This window comes from Terrapene carolina, unplaced genomic scaffold, assembly GCF_002925995.2.
Source record: "Terrapene carolina triunguis isolate 2854851 unplaced genomic scaffold, T_m_triunguis-2.0 Scaffold580, whole genome shotgun sequence".
In the NCBI taxonomy this organism is placed as follows: Eukaryota; Metazoa; Chordata; order Testudines; family Emydidae; genus Terrapene; species Terrapene triunguis.
The window spans coordinates 5,695,705-5,713,304 of record NW_020664931.1 but is presented as its reverse complement, the minus strand read 5'-3'; the positions used below and the strand labels follow the sequence as shown (position 1 = coordinate 5,713,304).

Genomic DNA, 17,600 nt, shown 5'->3' with positions numbered 1-17,600 from the left:
CCCCCACACACACACTCTAAGTGCCCTTAAACCTCCAACTGCCACAAGCTGGAACTGAATGACAAGAGATGGATCACTTGGAATTGCCTTGTTCTGATCATTCCCTTTGAAGCACCTGGCACTGGCCATATCAGAAGACAGGATACTGATCTTGATGGACAGCTGGTCTGACCCAGAATGGCTGTTCTCATGAAACAAAATCATCTAGAGCGGTTACATTTTAGTGACTTTTCACTGCTACCAAATACCAGCGGAGGCCATATTTGAACTGGTAACCTGAAATCCATTGCAAGTTTCTTTAGCCATCCAGTCCCTTAGTAACAATATTTTATTGAGAAGGAATCTTGCACTTTTATTAGGAACTTACACACATTGAGATTTTTCAGCTAAATATTTAATTCCCCAGTGTTTCTCCAACATGTCGCATTGAGAAAAATCAGTACACAGCAAATATCATTTGTTCAAATATGTTAAAGAAAATATGCTTTCTAATTATATATGATTGGTGCCAAGAATGTGCATGAAGAATGTGCCCATTCCATCACGTGACACAGCAATGAAATGGTGCACGGCGTTACATCATTTCTGAATTCAAAAGAGGTCTGACCTCATTTGTCACAAGTTAAGAAAAATGTCCAGCTACAGGGCAGGTGATGTGTACGTACTTGTCATTTTTAATATGTTCATAAAGGCGCTTGAACTGGCGGACCTGGAAGGACAGGATCCCCATCAAAACCACCACCATGAGTAGGAAAGGATAAATTCGGCGCTGTACTAAATTTTGCATTTCAGCAGTAACACCTGCAAAATATATATAGTTAAGTCCACATATATCCATTACATCTTGCAGTATCCAACAGCACTATTGAACAGAACATGCACTTTTCTCCCCCTCTCTCCCAGTGAACTACCACAAGTAAGGCTAAATATTAGCATGAAATATGCATTTCTAAATACTATGTATCAAATGAATCATAATTGAGGAAAATAAACTAATTTGCCTACCCTTGTAAACAAGCATACCTTCAGTTCTATTGCTAGTAAGTATCTAGTTTTACCCCCACTCCTTCATTTAATTAAAATCATGAGTTTGTAAACAGTTTGTATGTGCTCATTTATGTTACACTTTCATTGGAGAATAGGCAAACAACATTTCCAGAATTTTAAAAGATCCAACATAACAACTGGGCACTTGGCCCTGAAGTTGTAAGCATCGTGAAAACCCAAGTTGCAAAACCAAACAGTGAGCAGGAGTCCTGCTTGCTTACTAACATATATATAGTTTCAGATATGATGAGATGTTCACCTACATTCATGTAAGAGGTGAATGACAAACTGGTACAATTACTGGACTCCTTATATCCATAACTGCCTCACATATAAAAGCTTATCAACAACAAACAAGTGGTAACCAAAACTGATGTTCCATCAAAACTTTGAATTCTTTATTGATGTTTCTGCTGAAATTTGCACAATTTAGTTACTGGTCTAGAAAGCAGGTGGAAACAGTCCACATCTATGGAACTCAAATTTAAGCAGAACTCAAATTCAGAAACATTTTAACAACTTTAATATAGTGATAACAATACAAAACAAAATACATTAGTTTCATCTACTTTAGTCTTCCCTTCGCACCCTCTCTAAGAATTAACTCCTTTTCCTCAGCTCAATAAGCTTTTAATATGTCCACCTACACTAAAAGGTGCCTGGCCTCTGTGATATTTGACAACTACGGGTATCAACTACCACCCCACAGTGGAAGCCATACATGGTATCATTAAACAATTTATAATCTATACTCAATGGGAACCACATCCTGAAAGAAATCTTTCCTGAACCCCCACTTCTGCCCTTCAAACAATCCCCAACTTCTTCAAGCTCATCATCAGAAGCAAACTCTCCTCAGACCCGGACACCAACTCAAAGCAGCACCAGAGAACAACAGATGCAAAATCTGTAGACATATCTCCACTGCTACAATGATCAACATCCCCCATGACACACTTTTCAAAATCCATGGGTCCTACACATGCCTATCGCAACATGTGGTGTACTTATCCAATGCACAAAATGTCCCAACAACAACTATGTGGGTGAAACCAGACAATCACTAGCTCTCTAATGAACTCACACAGAAAATGATAAAAGACGAAAACACCATATCATCTGTGGGTGACTGCTTTTCAGAAAGCAACCACTCTATATCTGACCTCTCAGTTGTCATCCTCAATGGAAACCTGCACAATATTTTCAAAAAAAAAAATGAGCCTGGGAGCTTAAATTCCTAACTTTGCTAGACACTAAAATCATGGACCAAATAGATACACTGGATTAATGGCTTATTACAACAATATATATATATAATCCACTTAACCCCCCTTCCCCCAGCTCTCCTTCCCCCAAATTATTGGAGAGATGTTAACTGGCCACTTTACCTTGAAATGAAATGAGTGTTAATTACTTATGCTAAACAATCTATTCCACCTTGTATTTAACTGTGACACACTGCATACGTTTCCTAGACCTGAAGAGCTCTGTGTAAGCTTGAAAGCTTTCTCTCTCACCTACAGAAGTTGGTTCAATAAAAGATATTATCTCACCCACTTAGTCTCTCTAATATCTCATTAAAACATATTTATATTCAATGTATCATAAAAATTAAACAAAATGCATGGTGACATCACTATTTAAGCATTTAAATTTGCTAGTTAACATTGATGCTATACTGTATTTCCTTTATTACATCTAAGACTATGTCTACACTAGAGAACGATGCAGCTGTGCTGCTGTAAGATCTCTTGTGTAGCTGCTCTATCACAATGCGAGTTCTCTCCCATCGACATAATTAATCCACACCCGACGAGCAGTGGTAGCTATGTCAGCGAGAGAAGCTCTCCCACCAATATAGTGTTGTGCACACTAGCGCTTATGCTGGCGTAACTTATGTCACTCAGGGGGGTGGAATATTCACACCCCTGAGCGACAAAATTTTGCCGACAGAAGTGATAGTGTACACATAGCCCCTCTTCCGCACAATGGCCAGATAACGAAACAAATACCTATAATTTATACTTACCTAACAAAGGAACAACACCAGAAGCTATGATATAAGGTACACAAAGGGAAAGTAATAGAACAGAGATGACAGGTGTTGCCAGTTTACGAATTATAAAATGTAAATCGATATTACGAATGCCATTTGCATAAACCTAAGAAGAAAGACAAAACAATTAAGAAGAGTGAATCAGAAACAATCGCTACAGGTTTTGGTAAATAAAAGTGTTTCACATAATTCAAGTTTTTTTGTTAGTACTTCAATATTTTTCTTAAATGTACCTAGTTAAATAACTGTGGTGAAACCTTCACAGGTTACCACAGACTTAGGGCTTGTCTACACTTGAAATGCTAGAGCGACACAGCTGTAATCCACCTCCCCGAGAGGCAGTAGCTAGGTCAATGGAAGAATTCTTCCATCAACCCAGCGCTGTCTACACCAAGAGTTAGGTTGGCTTAACTACACTGTTCAGATGTCTGGATTTTTCACATGCCTGAGTGGTGTAGCTGGGTCAATCTAGCTTTTTAGTGTAGACCAGGCCTAAGAAATGCTGTTTTTCAGGACAGTTGGAGAAATGGCTAAGACTGTAGAAAAAATAGCAGTAACTGCAAAACTTATTTTTAGTACTGCTGGTGATGTTATGGAAATACAAAAACGTTTCAGTAACTGGTTTTTAATAAAGCAGGTGTTTAACAACTGTTAATTAAATTTTTTATTCCATGAATTTTGATCCATAATTATGAAAGTATGTAGCATACATACCTATGTAATTTTTCATTATACATTAAGTTTTTTTACATTCTTTAAAATATGTCCAGGTTTCTAATTTTAATAATACACAATCTCTCTCTCTCTCTCTCACACTATCATTACTTCTCAATTCAGAGACATCTGCGTGTCTACAGATACACATACTACTGTAACACACAACACATTCTGTTTCTCCCTCAGTGGTCCTTTTTCTAATAGGTTTTATTATACTCCAGTTAGTCCATAAATGTCAGCAATGTAAACTGCAAAAACAAGGAACTGTAGCATCTAGTCTACCTCCCATCCATTCTATCCTAACTTTCATCCTACTTAAATACCGAAAACAGTGTCTGACAAAGTGGGTCTTCACCCACGAAAGCTTGTGCTCCAATACGTCTGTTAGTCTATAAGGTGCCACAGGACTCTTTGTCGCCTAAAACAGTAGTCACTATTAGATTTTTCCTCACCTTTAAATCTACATTTATATCCTTGGTGTATAAGTATAAAGTAATGTAGTGTAAACTTGTACCAAAATGCCATTCAGTAGGCATGTGGTACATGCAAAACAAGTAACTTGCATGCAGTGGGTGTGAAAGGAAATATGGTGATAAGAATATTATGATAAAATCAGCCAACCCACCAAAAAATAAAGCTACCCCAAAATCTCCAAACTAAAAACAAAACATCATTGAACCAAGAGCCTGACTGAACAAGTGAGTGTTGGCAGCATGATCTGAAGCTCAAATATAGGCTCTTCTGAAAAGTCAAGGGAAGAAATTCCAAAGTGGTTCCAACAAGTCTGTTTCATACTTTCTGTAACCTTATTGAGAATTGTTTTATCCAGTCTATATTAGCAGTTAAACTTCTTTTAAAATTAGCTGAAGTGGAACCAGGAAGAACTACTTTCAGCAACTAACTATTGCCCTAGCATATGTAGGAAAGGACTAAGAAAGCAGTTTAGAAAAAGGAGAAGAGTTCCATCTTCCAGAGGTAAGTGATATATCTTCATTTTGAAAAGGTGCTCAGATACTAACATGATAAATACTATAGAACTGTCTATACACTTTTCCTGGGGGCATTCTGCACCATTGTACAAGCACAGAATTAATGTTCCCCTCACATTTCCCTCCTCCCTCCCCAGAATAATTGACTCTGATGGGGAGGTGAAGAGAAGCTGCAAGAGGGGTCACAGTGCAATTACACCTTTTGCCCACCAGGAGCTGCTGTGGCACCAGAAGAGAGGGCAGCTGGCTCATAGAGTGCAGCAGCCAACCGCGGAGAGGGAGGGGGCAGAGGCTGCCTTCCTCACAGCGCCCTGCCCATGTGGCCAAGTGAGAAGGCCCAGGACAGACCGAGTGGGGGACACAGGGTTGCTGGGAGAGGGGGTTATACAGACTGGGGTTCAGAAGGGCTAGTGGGAGGGACAGAGTACGGCAGGGGCATGGGAGCTAGTGGGTGATAACATTGAGCCAGGGGCTGAATGGGAAGTGGAGATGCAGGGACACATGGAGACAGAGCCGCATTGCCTGGCTGAGTGAGGTTCAGGGCCACATGGGGTCGGGGGGAGTAGAGGTGCAGGGCCACACAGGGATGGGGCAGATGTGCTTGACTGAATGGGAGAGGTTAAGGGTCTGCCAGGGTCTGCATGGGGGAGGTTCCCCAACTCTCTAACAATTCCTTCCCCCCTAAAAAAATCTGCTCCATACTTCTCCCACCCACACACAACAACCCTCCAAGTTCACTTCCAGGTTCCTTCCCAGCAATTACTTCCCTCTCCCTCAGCTCCTCCATTATCCCTGACTCCCCTTTTCACCCAAACCATTTTTACTTGGTGTGACCTACAGAGCAATGAAAACCAAGAAAAAATCCTGCCCTCAAACACTGTACCATCACCCTGCTAGTGATCCCAAAACAGAGAAGTGATGTAGCTGAGCCTGAAATAAGAGTAAGAGAGACTTAAACAGAAGTACCCATGTCTCTAGAGTAAAATATTCTGACTGTCTGGCATTTACATAGGGCCCATATAGCATAAAGTGAAGCATTTACCTCACTTCACCAAATGAGACAATGTTTGGGACAATTACCAAAATCAATACCCTGTTTCAAATGAAAGCATGGTCATACAGAGATTTAGCAGAGACTATAGCTGTGGTATCTGGCACTACAAACTTCTTAAAACACCATTTTATTTTGAGAAGTGACTGTAAAAATGGCATTTTCTTGTACAACAGTTACTCTCTCTAAGCATATAGCTGCTTAACTTTACTAAAATAAATGTTTACTGCTTTGTATTCCTTGTTAACACTGAAAAGCCAGCAGCTATGGAAGAAAGTAAGATTCTATTCCACCATTAATAAAACAGATTATTTTATCTTCGATTATTTTTTTGGACATACAGGGTCTCTTTACTATGTGTTTCTACAGTATCCAATTCAATGAGGTCCCAAATCCTAATTATAACAGGAAGTCATTACTGCACTGAACTGCTGTAAAATTACTACTACTCAGGATTTGTGAACCAGAAGTAATACAGGCTGACCCTCTGTTTCCAGGGTGAGTTGACAAGGTTGGCATTTAGAAAGACCATCTATTTACTTATAAATTGAACAGATGTGATCTAGGATTATTAAAATAAACATAGACCCTCACAGGTATTATTTTTAAACAGATTATCACAGAATCATTAGGGTTGGAAGAGACCTCAGGAGGTCATCTAGTCCAACCCCCTGCTCAAAGCAGGACCAATCCTAACTAAATCATCCCAGCCAGGGTTTTGTCAAGCCGGGCCTTAAAAACCTCTAAGGATGGAGATTCCACCACCTCCCCAGGTAACCCATTTCAGTGCTTCACCACCCTCCTAGTGAAATAGTTTTTCCTAACATCCAACCTAGACCTCCCCCACTGCAACTTGAGACCATTGCTCCTTGTTCTGTCATCTGCCACCACTGAGAACAGCCGAGCTCCATCCTCTCTGGAACCCCCTTCAGGCAGTTTAAGGCTGCTATCAAATCCCCCCTCACTCTTCTCTTCTGCAGATTAAATAAACCCAGTTCCCTCAGCCTCTCCTCAAAATCAGGTGCCCCAGCCCCCTAATCATTTTCGTTGTCCTCTGCTGGACTCTCCAATTTGTCCACATCCTTTCTAAAGCTGAAAACTGAACGCAATACTCCAGATATGGCCTACAACTACACTTTAAAGGCTGGACCTCATATTAGGTAGTTTATACCCATGGGCACAGCACGGCAGGCAATTTGCATGTACGTACAAAGCCATGTACTCCTGAGTTCAACTTCACAGACCAACTACGCAAATAAAGTAGATTTAGTAGATTACAGACTTAAAGTCATAAACAAGAACCTTTAGCAAGAAGTCTCCATGTACAGTGTGTGCATAGCTGGAAGACAATCAGTTAAGACTGAATGAATGACTTTAATTGTGTATTTCCATACATTACAATTTCCAAAGTTAAGGTTAACTTTAAATTTCCTAGCTAATATAAAAAAAAAAAATCAAAACTTTTCAAAAAGACTACACTATTCTCAAAGATTTTTTCCACATAGCTAATTTTTATTTACAACCTGGAATCCCAGTTAACAAAATTTTGTGCCCGGTAATATCTAAATCAGAAGACAGATACTCAAGGACCAGGTGTTTAAAAAAAGTTATGATTAATGAGAAATATCAGCACCAAGAAATAAGACTGTTAAGAAATATCTGGAGGAAAAACATTGCAGGACATAACCAGGTATTTGGAGAAAGAAAAGTTGCTAAACAATGTTAACTCAAATGGAGTGGGGGATGGACATACATGGCTTTTGAAATAGGAGTTACCAATCCTCGGTTCAGGTCCTTCCTTGTTTTTGTTCTTTTTTATCCTTAACTTATATTTTAATGTGCTCTAACAAAGAAAAAAAATGTTACTTTCTTACCTGTTCGATAACTGTTTTCAACCACCATTGTGGGCCCATCAGAGTTATGGCAGCAATTATTTTGGCATGCAGAACTCCAAGAGCCCAGTCCTAATTTTATAAAAGTGAACATAATAGTAAAAGTAAACTGTCAGTATTTTCTAAATGTATCTTGACCAGCCAAAGATTTACTACAGCAAATTTTTAATATCAAAATTACTTAAAACCATTAGAAAATTGCTTTTTTATTTACGAAGTGGAGTAGTTTAAAGATGGCATCTTTTGCAAACTCGTAAGAAAAAAAGGACACAGCGATGCTTGAGTGCTTGTAAAAAGCTTTGAGATTTTTGTACAAAAGACATTTACAGAAGTCCCAGCTATTATTAAACCAATGACAAAAAATAATATAAACATTACACTCTTTCAGTACACTCCTGAACTGGACAGGTAAGGTTGTTAAGATTTTTATTTATAATTTAGTTTTATTTTGGTTTGCAAAACATCTACAGTAGAACCTCAGAATTATGAACTGACTGGTCAACCATACACCTCATTTGGAACTGGAAGTATGCAATCAGGCATCAGGAGAGAGAGATACAGAAAAAGAAAACTGTACAGTACTGTGTTAAACATAAACTAAAAAAATAAAGGGAAAGTTTAAAAAAAGATTTGACAAGGTAAGAAAACTGTTTCTGTGCTTGTTTCATTTAAATTAAGATGGTTTAAAGCAGTCTTTTCCTTCTGCATAGTAAAGTTTCAAAGCTGTACTAAGTCAATGCTCAGATGTAAACTTCAGAAAGAATCATAACGTTTAGTTCAAAGTTACAAAAATTTCAGAGTTATGAACAACGTCCATTTCTGAGGTATTCATAACTCTGAGGTTCTATGGTATTTCTTGGAGAATGCAAGGCACAGAAATATGCAAGTACTGAACCAATTCAGAGATTTTAAATATCCTGCCTGTTCACAAGGACAGACATGATGCATGCCCAGGTGAGTGAGATAAATCAATACCCTTTATATGTAGATGACAAACTACCCAGCTGAAAAGTTGGTGTTTTATCTATGTTGCAGCCCTCAACTAGGGGAGTTCACAGTAAACAAACTATGGATTTTTAGGGGGATTTTAAGTGTAGGTTAGATTTTAGGCCTATCGATCCATGGAGTGTCTTTCCTTAAAGGTGGCCCGCAAACAAAAAACAATGGGGTATTTTGTTTGTTTATACACATAATAAAAGCAAAAAGATTCTTTCAAAAACTTTTGACATTAGAAATTCAGTTCTTGTATACCTTATTTTATTTGAAATGCGCTATGGACAGCTACAGAACTGTTAGGATTGACTCATTACAGATTAGGAAGACCGGAACAGCCCCAGACAAGCGTCTCCTCTTGGCCCCTCAGCAAACTGCTACAGGGGATCTAACCACTGACTTCCCAGGTGTTTGTTCAGACTCCAGAGGATTAAGAGTCCAGGCACTGCCACTGTCTTGAGGTCCACAGGTATATTTTTGGGGTACAACTCCTCCGTCTAGTACCTTATCCTGAGAGCTTAGATCACATGGCCCCCTGCCTTGCCCCTAGATCCAGTACTGATCCCTCAGGCTTCACCCACAGCTTAAATACCCCCTCCTCCAGAGCTCCACACAAAGGTGTCTTCTGGTTTATCTCTTCAAGGGAGCATGTGGTAGGTGTAAAAAGAGGCCAGAATTCTTCGGTCGACCTAGCTACTGCCTCTCAGGGAGGCGGATTACCTACTCTGATGGAAGAGATTCTCCTGTCAGCATAGGTAATGTCTACACTGAATCAGCTGTGCCACCATAGCATTAAGTGTACTTTGGATAAAATTTTAAACCACCAGAGCTCTCTTTAACAGCACGAGAAAGAAACAGATTTATACAAAAATAAACCTATGACCGAATGCACCCCTGTATTCACACCCTACAGATTTATGTAATAATCTTTGTACAAAATATGCTTTGTGAGGTATCATCTGAAAACTAATTATGCACTGGTCAATAATATCATGGTGAAATGTATGTAGCAACATTATATGTAAAGTTATTAATTCCCCCTCTATGATGTGGCACATGTTCAAACCCACACAACCCTGGGCAAGAGTGGTTAAACAGGTTTATCTTATACAATGGAATGTGTTTACCTCAATTTACATAAAAGTAGTAAACAGGGTTCTTGAGACAGCAAGAGTGAGACAAGGCAAATCTGTATTTCAGCATACTCAGGGGAGAAGAAAGAGCATGGGGCCACTTCCACGTGGCCTTCTTTAATGTTTGAATAAACTCTGCTTTGAGGAGTAATCCTCAGAAGAATCCATTTCAAAGGGGGACTGGACTACAAAAGTGAGGGGCAAAAACATCCCCCCTCCTTCTCTCACATGCCTAAGAATACAAAGGAACAGCCCTTTGGAGTTTGGGGACAGATCCTGACTTTACCACTGTTGTTGGGAACGTGTGGTAAGGATTATACCTTGATTCAAAGTCTAGTTTGTCAAATTTTAGCTACTAGGAAGCATCAGATGTTTATTTCTCTTGTAACCATTTCTGACTTTGTAATACCTTGTACTTGTACTCACCTAAAATCTCTTTTTGTAGTTAATAAATTAGTTTTATTCTTTAAAACTAATCCAGTGCTATGGTTGAACTGAACTGCTTGAGTAAATTCCAGTTAAAGTAGCAAACTGTTGCATATTGACCCCTTACGGGAGCAAGGAACCTCTAATATCTGAATTGCCCAGGAGAGGGATGGACAGTGCAGAACACACATTTCTGAGAAAATTCAGGACTGGGAGTGTGTTGGGGTCACCCTGTAAGTCAACAACCAAGGCTGCTGGGAGCCAGAGTGTTACTGAAGTGTTGCTGACAGGCTGCTGGGATCAGAGTTACTGGACCAGGGCTGTGACTATACATACTCAGAGTGTGACCTGCAGGCTGATTGAGAGCGACCCAAGTTGGGAGCTATAGCAGCAAAGCTTTCTGAGGCATCAAAGTTTGCAGGGCAATCAGTGACACGATCCCTCACTGGTCTGGATTGCACCCCAGAATGTGACAGTGGCGTAGTCGAAACAGGATTTATACAAAGACTGGTATTTTAATGGAGATTTACACTTTAAGCACTGGTATAACAGTTTTAAGTGAGTCTCAAGTGTGGTGGCTGGGAACAATAAAGAGAGTTTACAGTTTGTTATTTTCTGTTTGTTTATTTTGGGTAAGAGAAATAGAATAGTAAAGCATAAACATGAGCACCACAGAAGCAACTATAAAGCTAGGTCAGAGAAAGAACAAAAAGACAGAGTGTGAACACCAGAAGTGGTACACAGACATGAAAGCCAAGGAGAGGAAGGCAGAAACGCAGCAGCAGGAAGTTGCACGCTGACGAGCCATGTAACTGAAAGACAAAGAAGCCCTAGAAAAGGAGAAGAGAGAGTATAATCTGGATATGATGGCAAGACATGGATAGATCCCACAGTGCCCAGGCATTCCCTTCATCCAAGGAGCATTCAGCTGAAATAAATTGTGCACAGCATACAAGGAAACAGACTGTATTGACGAATATTTTAACCCTTTTGAATAGCTATGTGAGGTTCGTAAGGTTCCAGAGGACAAGAAAGTCCCCACACTGATTGCAAAACTCTCTGGTAAAGCTTTAAATATATTTAATGAAATGCCAATTGGAGAGGCTTTGAAATATCCTGAATTTTAAAAAGCTGTTTTGCACAGGTTTCAAATTACTCTTGAAGTGTATAGGCTGCATTTTAAGAAACCCAGGAAATGTGCTGGCATGAGTCGTACTGATTATGCCTATAAAATGTGTGATCTAATGAGAAAACAGGTAAAGGGAAAGTGAGCTGAGAACTATGACCAATTGTTTGATCTCTTTGCTCAAGACCATTTCCCTAAGCAACTCTTCTGAGGAGGTCAGACATGCAATATGGAATAAAGCTTTACATTCTGTGCAGGAAATTGCCATCCTGGCTGATTCCTTTGTACAAGCTCAGATGTCTAATGAGTGCAAGATACAGAATGAGGGGCACAAACCTAGGGTAAAGGGACCCCACCCCAGGTAGGAAATAGTGAGGTTCGGGGCCCAGGCATTCACCACCCCAGAATCATTCCTCTCCTAGAAATCCCCACCACAGACCTCCGGGACAGGAAAATGGTCCAAGAAGGTGCTTCCAGTGTAACTCCACGGAACACCTGAGAAATCAATGCCCTAACCTAAAAGAAACCAAGCCCAAACCCTGTCCAGCCCAGATGAATGCAGCTGCCCTTAACACAGGACCCCTGCAGCTCCTCCGATGAATTTTGTGAGGTCTGACCCTGTGGATGTAGACCTGGAATTTATTAAAGTTGCCAAAGTGAATGGCAAAGAATGCACAGGGTGGAGACATACTGGTGCCCAGATCTCTCTCGTCAGGGAAAGCATGGTCCAAAGGACTGACCTGTTGCCTGGCCAGGAGGTAGAGCTTCTGGCACTGGGGAAACATAAAATTCTTATGCCTCTGGCTTGAGTTCATTTGGAATGGGAAGGTTTAAAGAGTGACTTAGTAGTGGGGGTGCAAAATAGTATCCGCATGGAAATGCTTGTGGGGAATATTTTGCATATGACTAAGGCTGTGAACATAGTAAAAGGGAATATTGTGCTGGGATTCCAGAAGGAAATTATAAAGACCCAGAAATTGCTAAGGGGAGAGGGGAAAGTCCCTCCAGCTCCACTGCAGCAGAAGAAATCAGTGTGTTTCCAGGTGCAGGAGGGGCCAAGGCCAGCTCCTGTATGGCAGAGGAAAGACACATGCCCCCAGGGGAGGAATTAACCCGTTACTGAAGAAGCTGTCGCAGTTGTCAGCTGTCAACGTTTTGCAGATGGACAAATGACAGACTGCACTCTAGAATGAATAAGGGAATATGTCTTAGAGGGAGCCCCAGTAAGGGAATATGGGGAGTGGTTTTTTGAAGAGACAGAGGGAGAGCCAGTAAATGAACATGTACAAAGGTTTAGAAAAGAGTTAAAGACACAGATATGGTTCAGACTAAACTCAGGGACAGTCAGTCCAAACAAAAGGCATGATATGACCAACATACTTCTAAACGATCTTTTGAAATAGAGGACATGATATTAGTATTAAGCCCTGTGAAAAAAATGCAAAATTCTGGGGAAGGACCTTTTGAGGTGATAGAAGAGTGACGGAAGTACATATGTTAAGAGGCCTCATGGTAATGCTGTCCCACATTCTACATGTAAACAAACTTAAAGCTTATCACAGCATGGAAGCCCAGTATCCTGTCTGCCAACAGTGACCAATGCGAGGTGCCCCAGAGGGAGTGAACCTAACAGGTAATGATCAAGTCATCTCTCTCCTGCCACCCATCTCCACCCTCTGACAAACAGAGGCTAGGGACACCATTTCTTACCCATCCTGGCTAATAGCCATTAATGGATTTAACCTCCATGAATTTATCTAGTTCTCTTTTAAACCTGTTATAGTCCTAGCCTTCACAACCTCCTCAGGCAAAGAGTTCCACAGGTTGACTGTGCGCTGTAGGAAGAAGAACGGCTTTTTATTTGTTTTAAACCTGCTGCCCATTAATTTCATTTGGTGGCCCCTAGTTCTTATATTATGGGAACAATAAAGGACAGTTACCTGTTCCATAACTGGCGTTCTTCGAGATGTGTTGCTCAGGTGTATTCCACTATAGGTGTGCGTGCTCGCCACGTGCACTGGTGCCGGAAGTTTTTCCCTTACCAGTACCCGTACTGGGGGAGCACCGCTGCGACCCCTGCAGTGGCGCCTGCATATCGCGCCATAAAGGGGGCTGCGCGCTCCCCCCACCCGCAGTTCCTTCTTGCCAGACAACTGCGACAGAGGGGAAGGAGGGCGGGATGTGGAATACACCTGAGCAACACATCTCGAAGAACGCCAGTTACGGAACAGGTAACTGTCCTTTCTTCTTCGAGTGATTGCTCATGTGTATTCCACTATAGGTGACTCCAAGCTATTCTGATGGAGGTGGGTAGGAGTTTTAAGAGTTACCCGCGTGGAGTACCGCCCTACCAAACCCAGCGTCATCCCGCGTTTGGGAGACGATCGCATAGTGCGAGGAGAAGGTGTGGACAGAGGACCACGTAGCAGCCCTACATATGTCCTGAATAGGGACGTGAGCCACATAGGCCGCTGACGAGGCCTGCGCTCTCGTCGAATAAGCCTTCACTATAGGAGGCAGGGGCACCCCTGCCAGGTTGTAACATGTGCGTATGCACGAGGTGATCCAGCGGGAGATCCGCTGGGTGGAAACCGGTCGCCCCCTCATGCGCTCGGCCAATGCAATAAACAGCTGGGGGGGATTTCCTAAATGGCCTGGTTCTGTCTAGGCGAAGAGGCAGCCTGCGCGGGGGGAGCCGCTAAGAGCTGCAGTAGGGTCCCGTACCAATGTTGACGGGCCCAGTCCGGGGCTATAAGGATAATCCATGCCCCGTCTGACTTCACCTTCTGTAGGATTCTGCCTATCAGGGGGAAGGGCGGGAAGACGTAAAACAGGGGCCCCGAGCATGGAATCAGGAAGGCATCCGATATCGCACCGTTGCCCTCTCCCGCCCTGGAGCAGAATCGTGGACACAAACGATTCTGGACGGTGGCGAACAGGTCCACCTGGGGAGTGCCCCACTCTAGGAAGAGCCACCTGGCCACCTCCCTGTGCAGGGACCACTCGTGCTGTTGGGAGAAAACCCTGCTCAGGTGATCCGCGAGCGTGTTGTGCTCGCCGGGCAGGTGAAAAGCCCTCAGGAGGAGGTCGTGGACTATACAGAACTCCCACAGGAGCTGGGCTTCCTGGCACAAGGCCGCGGAACGCGTGCCCCCTTGCCTGTTGACATAATACATAGCCGTCGTATTGTCCGTGAGAACTCTGACCACTTTCCCCCCTATGTGCTGGCAGAAGGCCACGCACGCCAGGCGCACGGCCCTGAGCTCCCTGACATTTATGTGCAGGGCCAGTTCTGCAGGTGACCACATGCCCTGAGTCTTGAAGCCCCCCACGTGGGCTCCCCATCCCAGGTCTGAGGCATCCGACACCAGATCTAATGAGGGAGGGGGCTCTCGGAAGGGGATACCCTGAAGCATGTTGCTCAGGAGGGACCACCATTGCAGGTCTGCCACCACCTTGGGTGACAACGTGACGACCTTGTCCAGGTCGTCCCTGGCCTGGGAATACCGGGAGGCCAGCCAGAGTTGGAGGGGCCTCATCCAGAGCCTGGCATGTTGCACCACATAAGTGCATGCTGCCATATGGCCCAGTATTTGAAGGCACACCCGTGCCGTGGTTACCGAGAAGGCCGTGACTGAGGCGATGAGACCTTTGAGCGTCTCGAACCTGTCCCGTGGGAGGGAGGCCGTGGCCACCCGGGAGTCTAACAGCGCCCTTATGAAGTGTATGCGCTGAACCGGGACTAACATGGATTTCTCCTCGTTTACAACTAGGCCTAGAGCCGAGCAGGTTTGTAGCAGGAAGTTCATCTGCTCCTGCACCTGAAACCGAGACTTGCCCTTGAGCAGCCAGTCGTCCAGGTAGGGGAAGATCTGCAGCCCGTTCTTTCTGAGGTGGGCCGCCACCACCGCCATGAATTTTGTAAAAACCCTGGGGGTCGTAGAAAGGCCAAAGGGAAGGACTGTAAACTGGTAGTGGTCCTGACCTACCAGGAAACGGAGGAAACGCCCCTCGAAAATATGGATGTGAAAATATGCATCCTGGAGGTCCAGGGCCGTGAACCAATCCCCCGGATTTAGGGATGGAACAATAGAGACCAGGGACACCATGTGGAACTTGCAATGAACCAGAAAACTGGTTGAGATTCTGCAGATCGAGGATGGGCCTGAGACTGCCTTTCGCCTTTGGGATCAGGAAATACCTGGAGTAAAACCCTTTGCCCTGGAATTCCCGAGGTACTCTCTCCACCGCCCCCAGGGCAAGGAGGCGCTCTACCTCCTGGCCTAGAAGGAGGGCATGCTCCGGGTCCCTGGGAAGCTCCCGGGACGGAGGATGGTGGGGAGGGGGCGAAGCGAACTGCAGCCTGTACCCTTGGGAGATGGTACTGAGGACCCATCGGTCCGACGTTATACGGGATCATTGCAGTCAGAAGGCAGATAAACGGCTGGCAAACATCAACTTTATTAACTGGGGGGCTTCCCTGGTAACAGGCCTGGTGACCCCCCACAATGAGTCAAAAGCACCTCTTCCCTGGCCTCTTGCCCTTCAAGGGGCCAGGTCGCGGGGCCGAACCCGATTGGCGCTGGGACCTACGCCTCTGCTCCCTCTGCCTCTTAGGCGGGGGCTCGTATCTGCCCCGAAATGGAGGAGCTGAGGTCTGAGGCCTGGGCTTGTCCTTGGCAGGCGGGACATACAAGCCTAGCGTCTGCAGGGTGGTAAGGGAATCCTTCATCCTGTGCAAACGAGTGTCCGTCTGGTCCGCAAACAGGGTCTTCCCGTCGAACAGCAGGTCCTGCATGATGGACTGGGACTTCACGGACAGCCCCGACAGCGAGAGCCACAACGCCCTTCGCATGGAGATGGCGGAGGCCATCGAACAGGCTGCTGTGTCCGCCGCATCCAAAGCAGCCTGGAGAGCTGCTTTGGCCGCCGCTGCACCCTCGTCGACCAAGGCCCGGAACTCCCTCCTGTCCTTATCCTGGAGGAGGAGTTCAAACTTTGGAAGGGACCCCCACAGGTTGAAATCATAGCGGCTCAGTAGCGCCTGGTGGTTAGCTACTCTGAGCTGGAAACTTGCTGATGAATAAACCTTTTTTCCAAAGGTGTCAAGTCTCCTAGCGTCCTTGTCCTTGGGGGTGGGCATGGGCTGGCCATGCCTCTCACGGTGGTGGACTGACTCTACAACCAGAGAGTTCAGGACCGGGTGGGTATATAGGTATTCGTGCCCCTTTGTGGGCACGAAATACTTCCATTCAGCATTCTTAGAAACAGGCCCCAGGGAGACCGGGGTCTGCCAAAGTCCCTTGGAAATATTGGCTACCCCTTGGTGCAGAGGGAGGGCCACACGGCCCGGTGCCGAAGAGGACAGGACATTGAATAAGGCATCCGACTGCTCCTCCATCTCCTCAGCTTGGAGTTGGAGGTTCGAGGCCACCCGTCGAAGGAGCTCCTGTTGAGCCTTGAAGTCCTCCTGAGAGACAGGAGGTGGCGCTGCAATGGACTCGTCTGGCGCCGAGGAGGTAGCTGGCGCCGTGCCTACAGTGTCTGGCGGTTCCGTCGGGTGGAGCCCCGGATCCGGGCCCGGGATCGGTGCCGATGGTTCGGTCCCCGAGGACTGGTCACGGTGCCGGGGCGGAGACGCTGAGTGGACCTGAGAAGCCCCGGCCATGGAACGGGGTCTCGCCAGTACGGGCGCCTGGGGCCACGGTGCCCACTGGCACCATTGTCCTTGCCAGGGCGCCCCCTGCCACTGAGTCGTGTGGGGCCCCGGTAGAGCTGCTTGCTCTTCTGGTGCAGTGCGGCCCGGAGAAGGGCGGCTGGGCGCTGAGGTCATTGACGAGCGTACAGTGCCGGTCCTGGCCATGACGTCTCTGACCCCAAGATTTCGACCTCAACGATGAAGACAGGTAAACGTCAGAGGTACCGTCTCTCGAGTCTCGCCAGCGACCGTGGCTACGACGCCTCGATGCCGGGGATGCACTCCGAGTGCGGCATCTATCCCGGAGGGCGCTGGAGTATGAGTGCCTGTGCCGTCGGCATCGAGACCTGCTCCTCTCACTCCGACTGGAAGAGGAGCATCGTCGCCTTTTGTCCCGGTGCCTGCGGTCCCCCCGGATGGAGGAGTCCGACACACTCCCAGGAGACCTGGCTCGCGGGGTGGAAGTTTGCCG

General features: G+C 44.9%; 1 protein-coding gene across 2 annotated transcripts in view; it reads right to left on the bottom strand.

Annotated features, from left to right (window-relative positions):
- The window catches only part of MARCHF6 (membrane associated ring-CH-type finger 6), a 119,359-nt gene that overhangs the window by 4,001 nt on the left and 97,758 nt on the right, over positions 1-17,600 (bottom strand). For both annotated transcript variants that reach the window (XM_024206374.3, XM_026659121.2), the window contains exons 23-25: positions 7,735-7,824; positions 3,077-3,209; positions 666-801 (exon numbers count right to left, since the gene is read on the bottom strand). In XM_024206374.3, the coding sequence (XP_024062142.2) occupies positions 666-801; positions 3,077-3,209; positions 7,735-7,824 (359 nt within the window). The remainder of the gene's footprint in view (positions 1-665; positions 802-3,076; positions 3,210-7,734; positions 7,825-17,600) is intronic.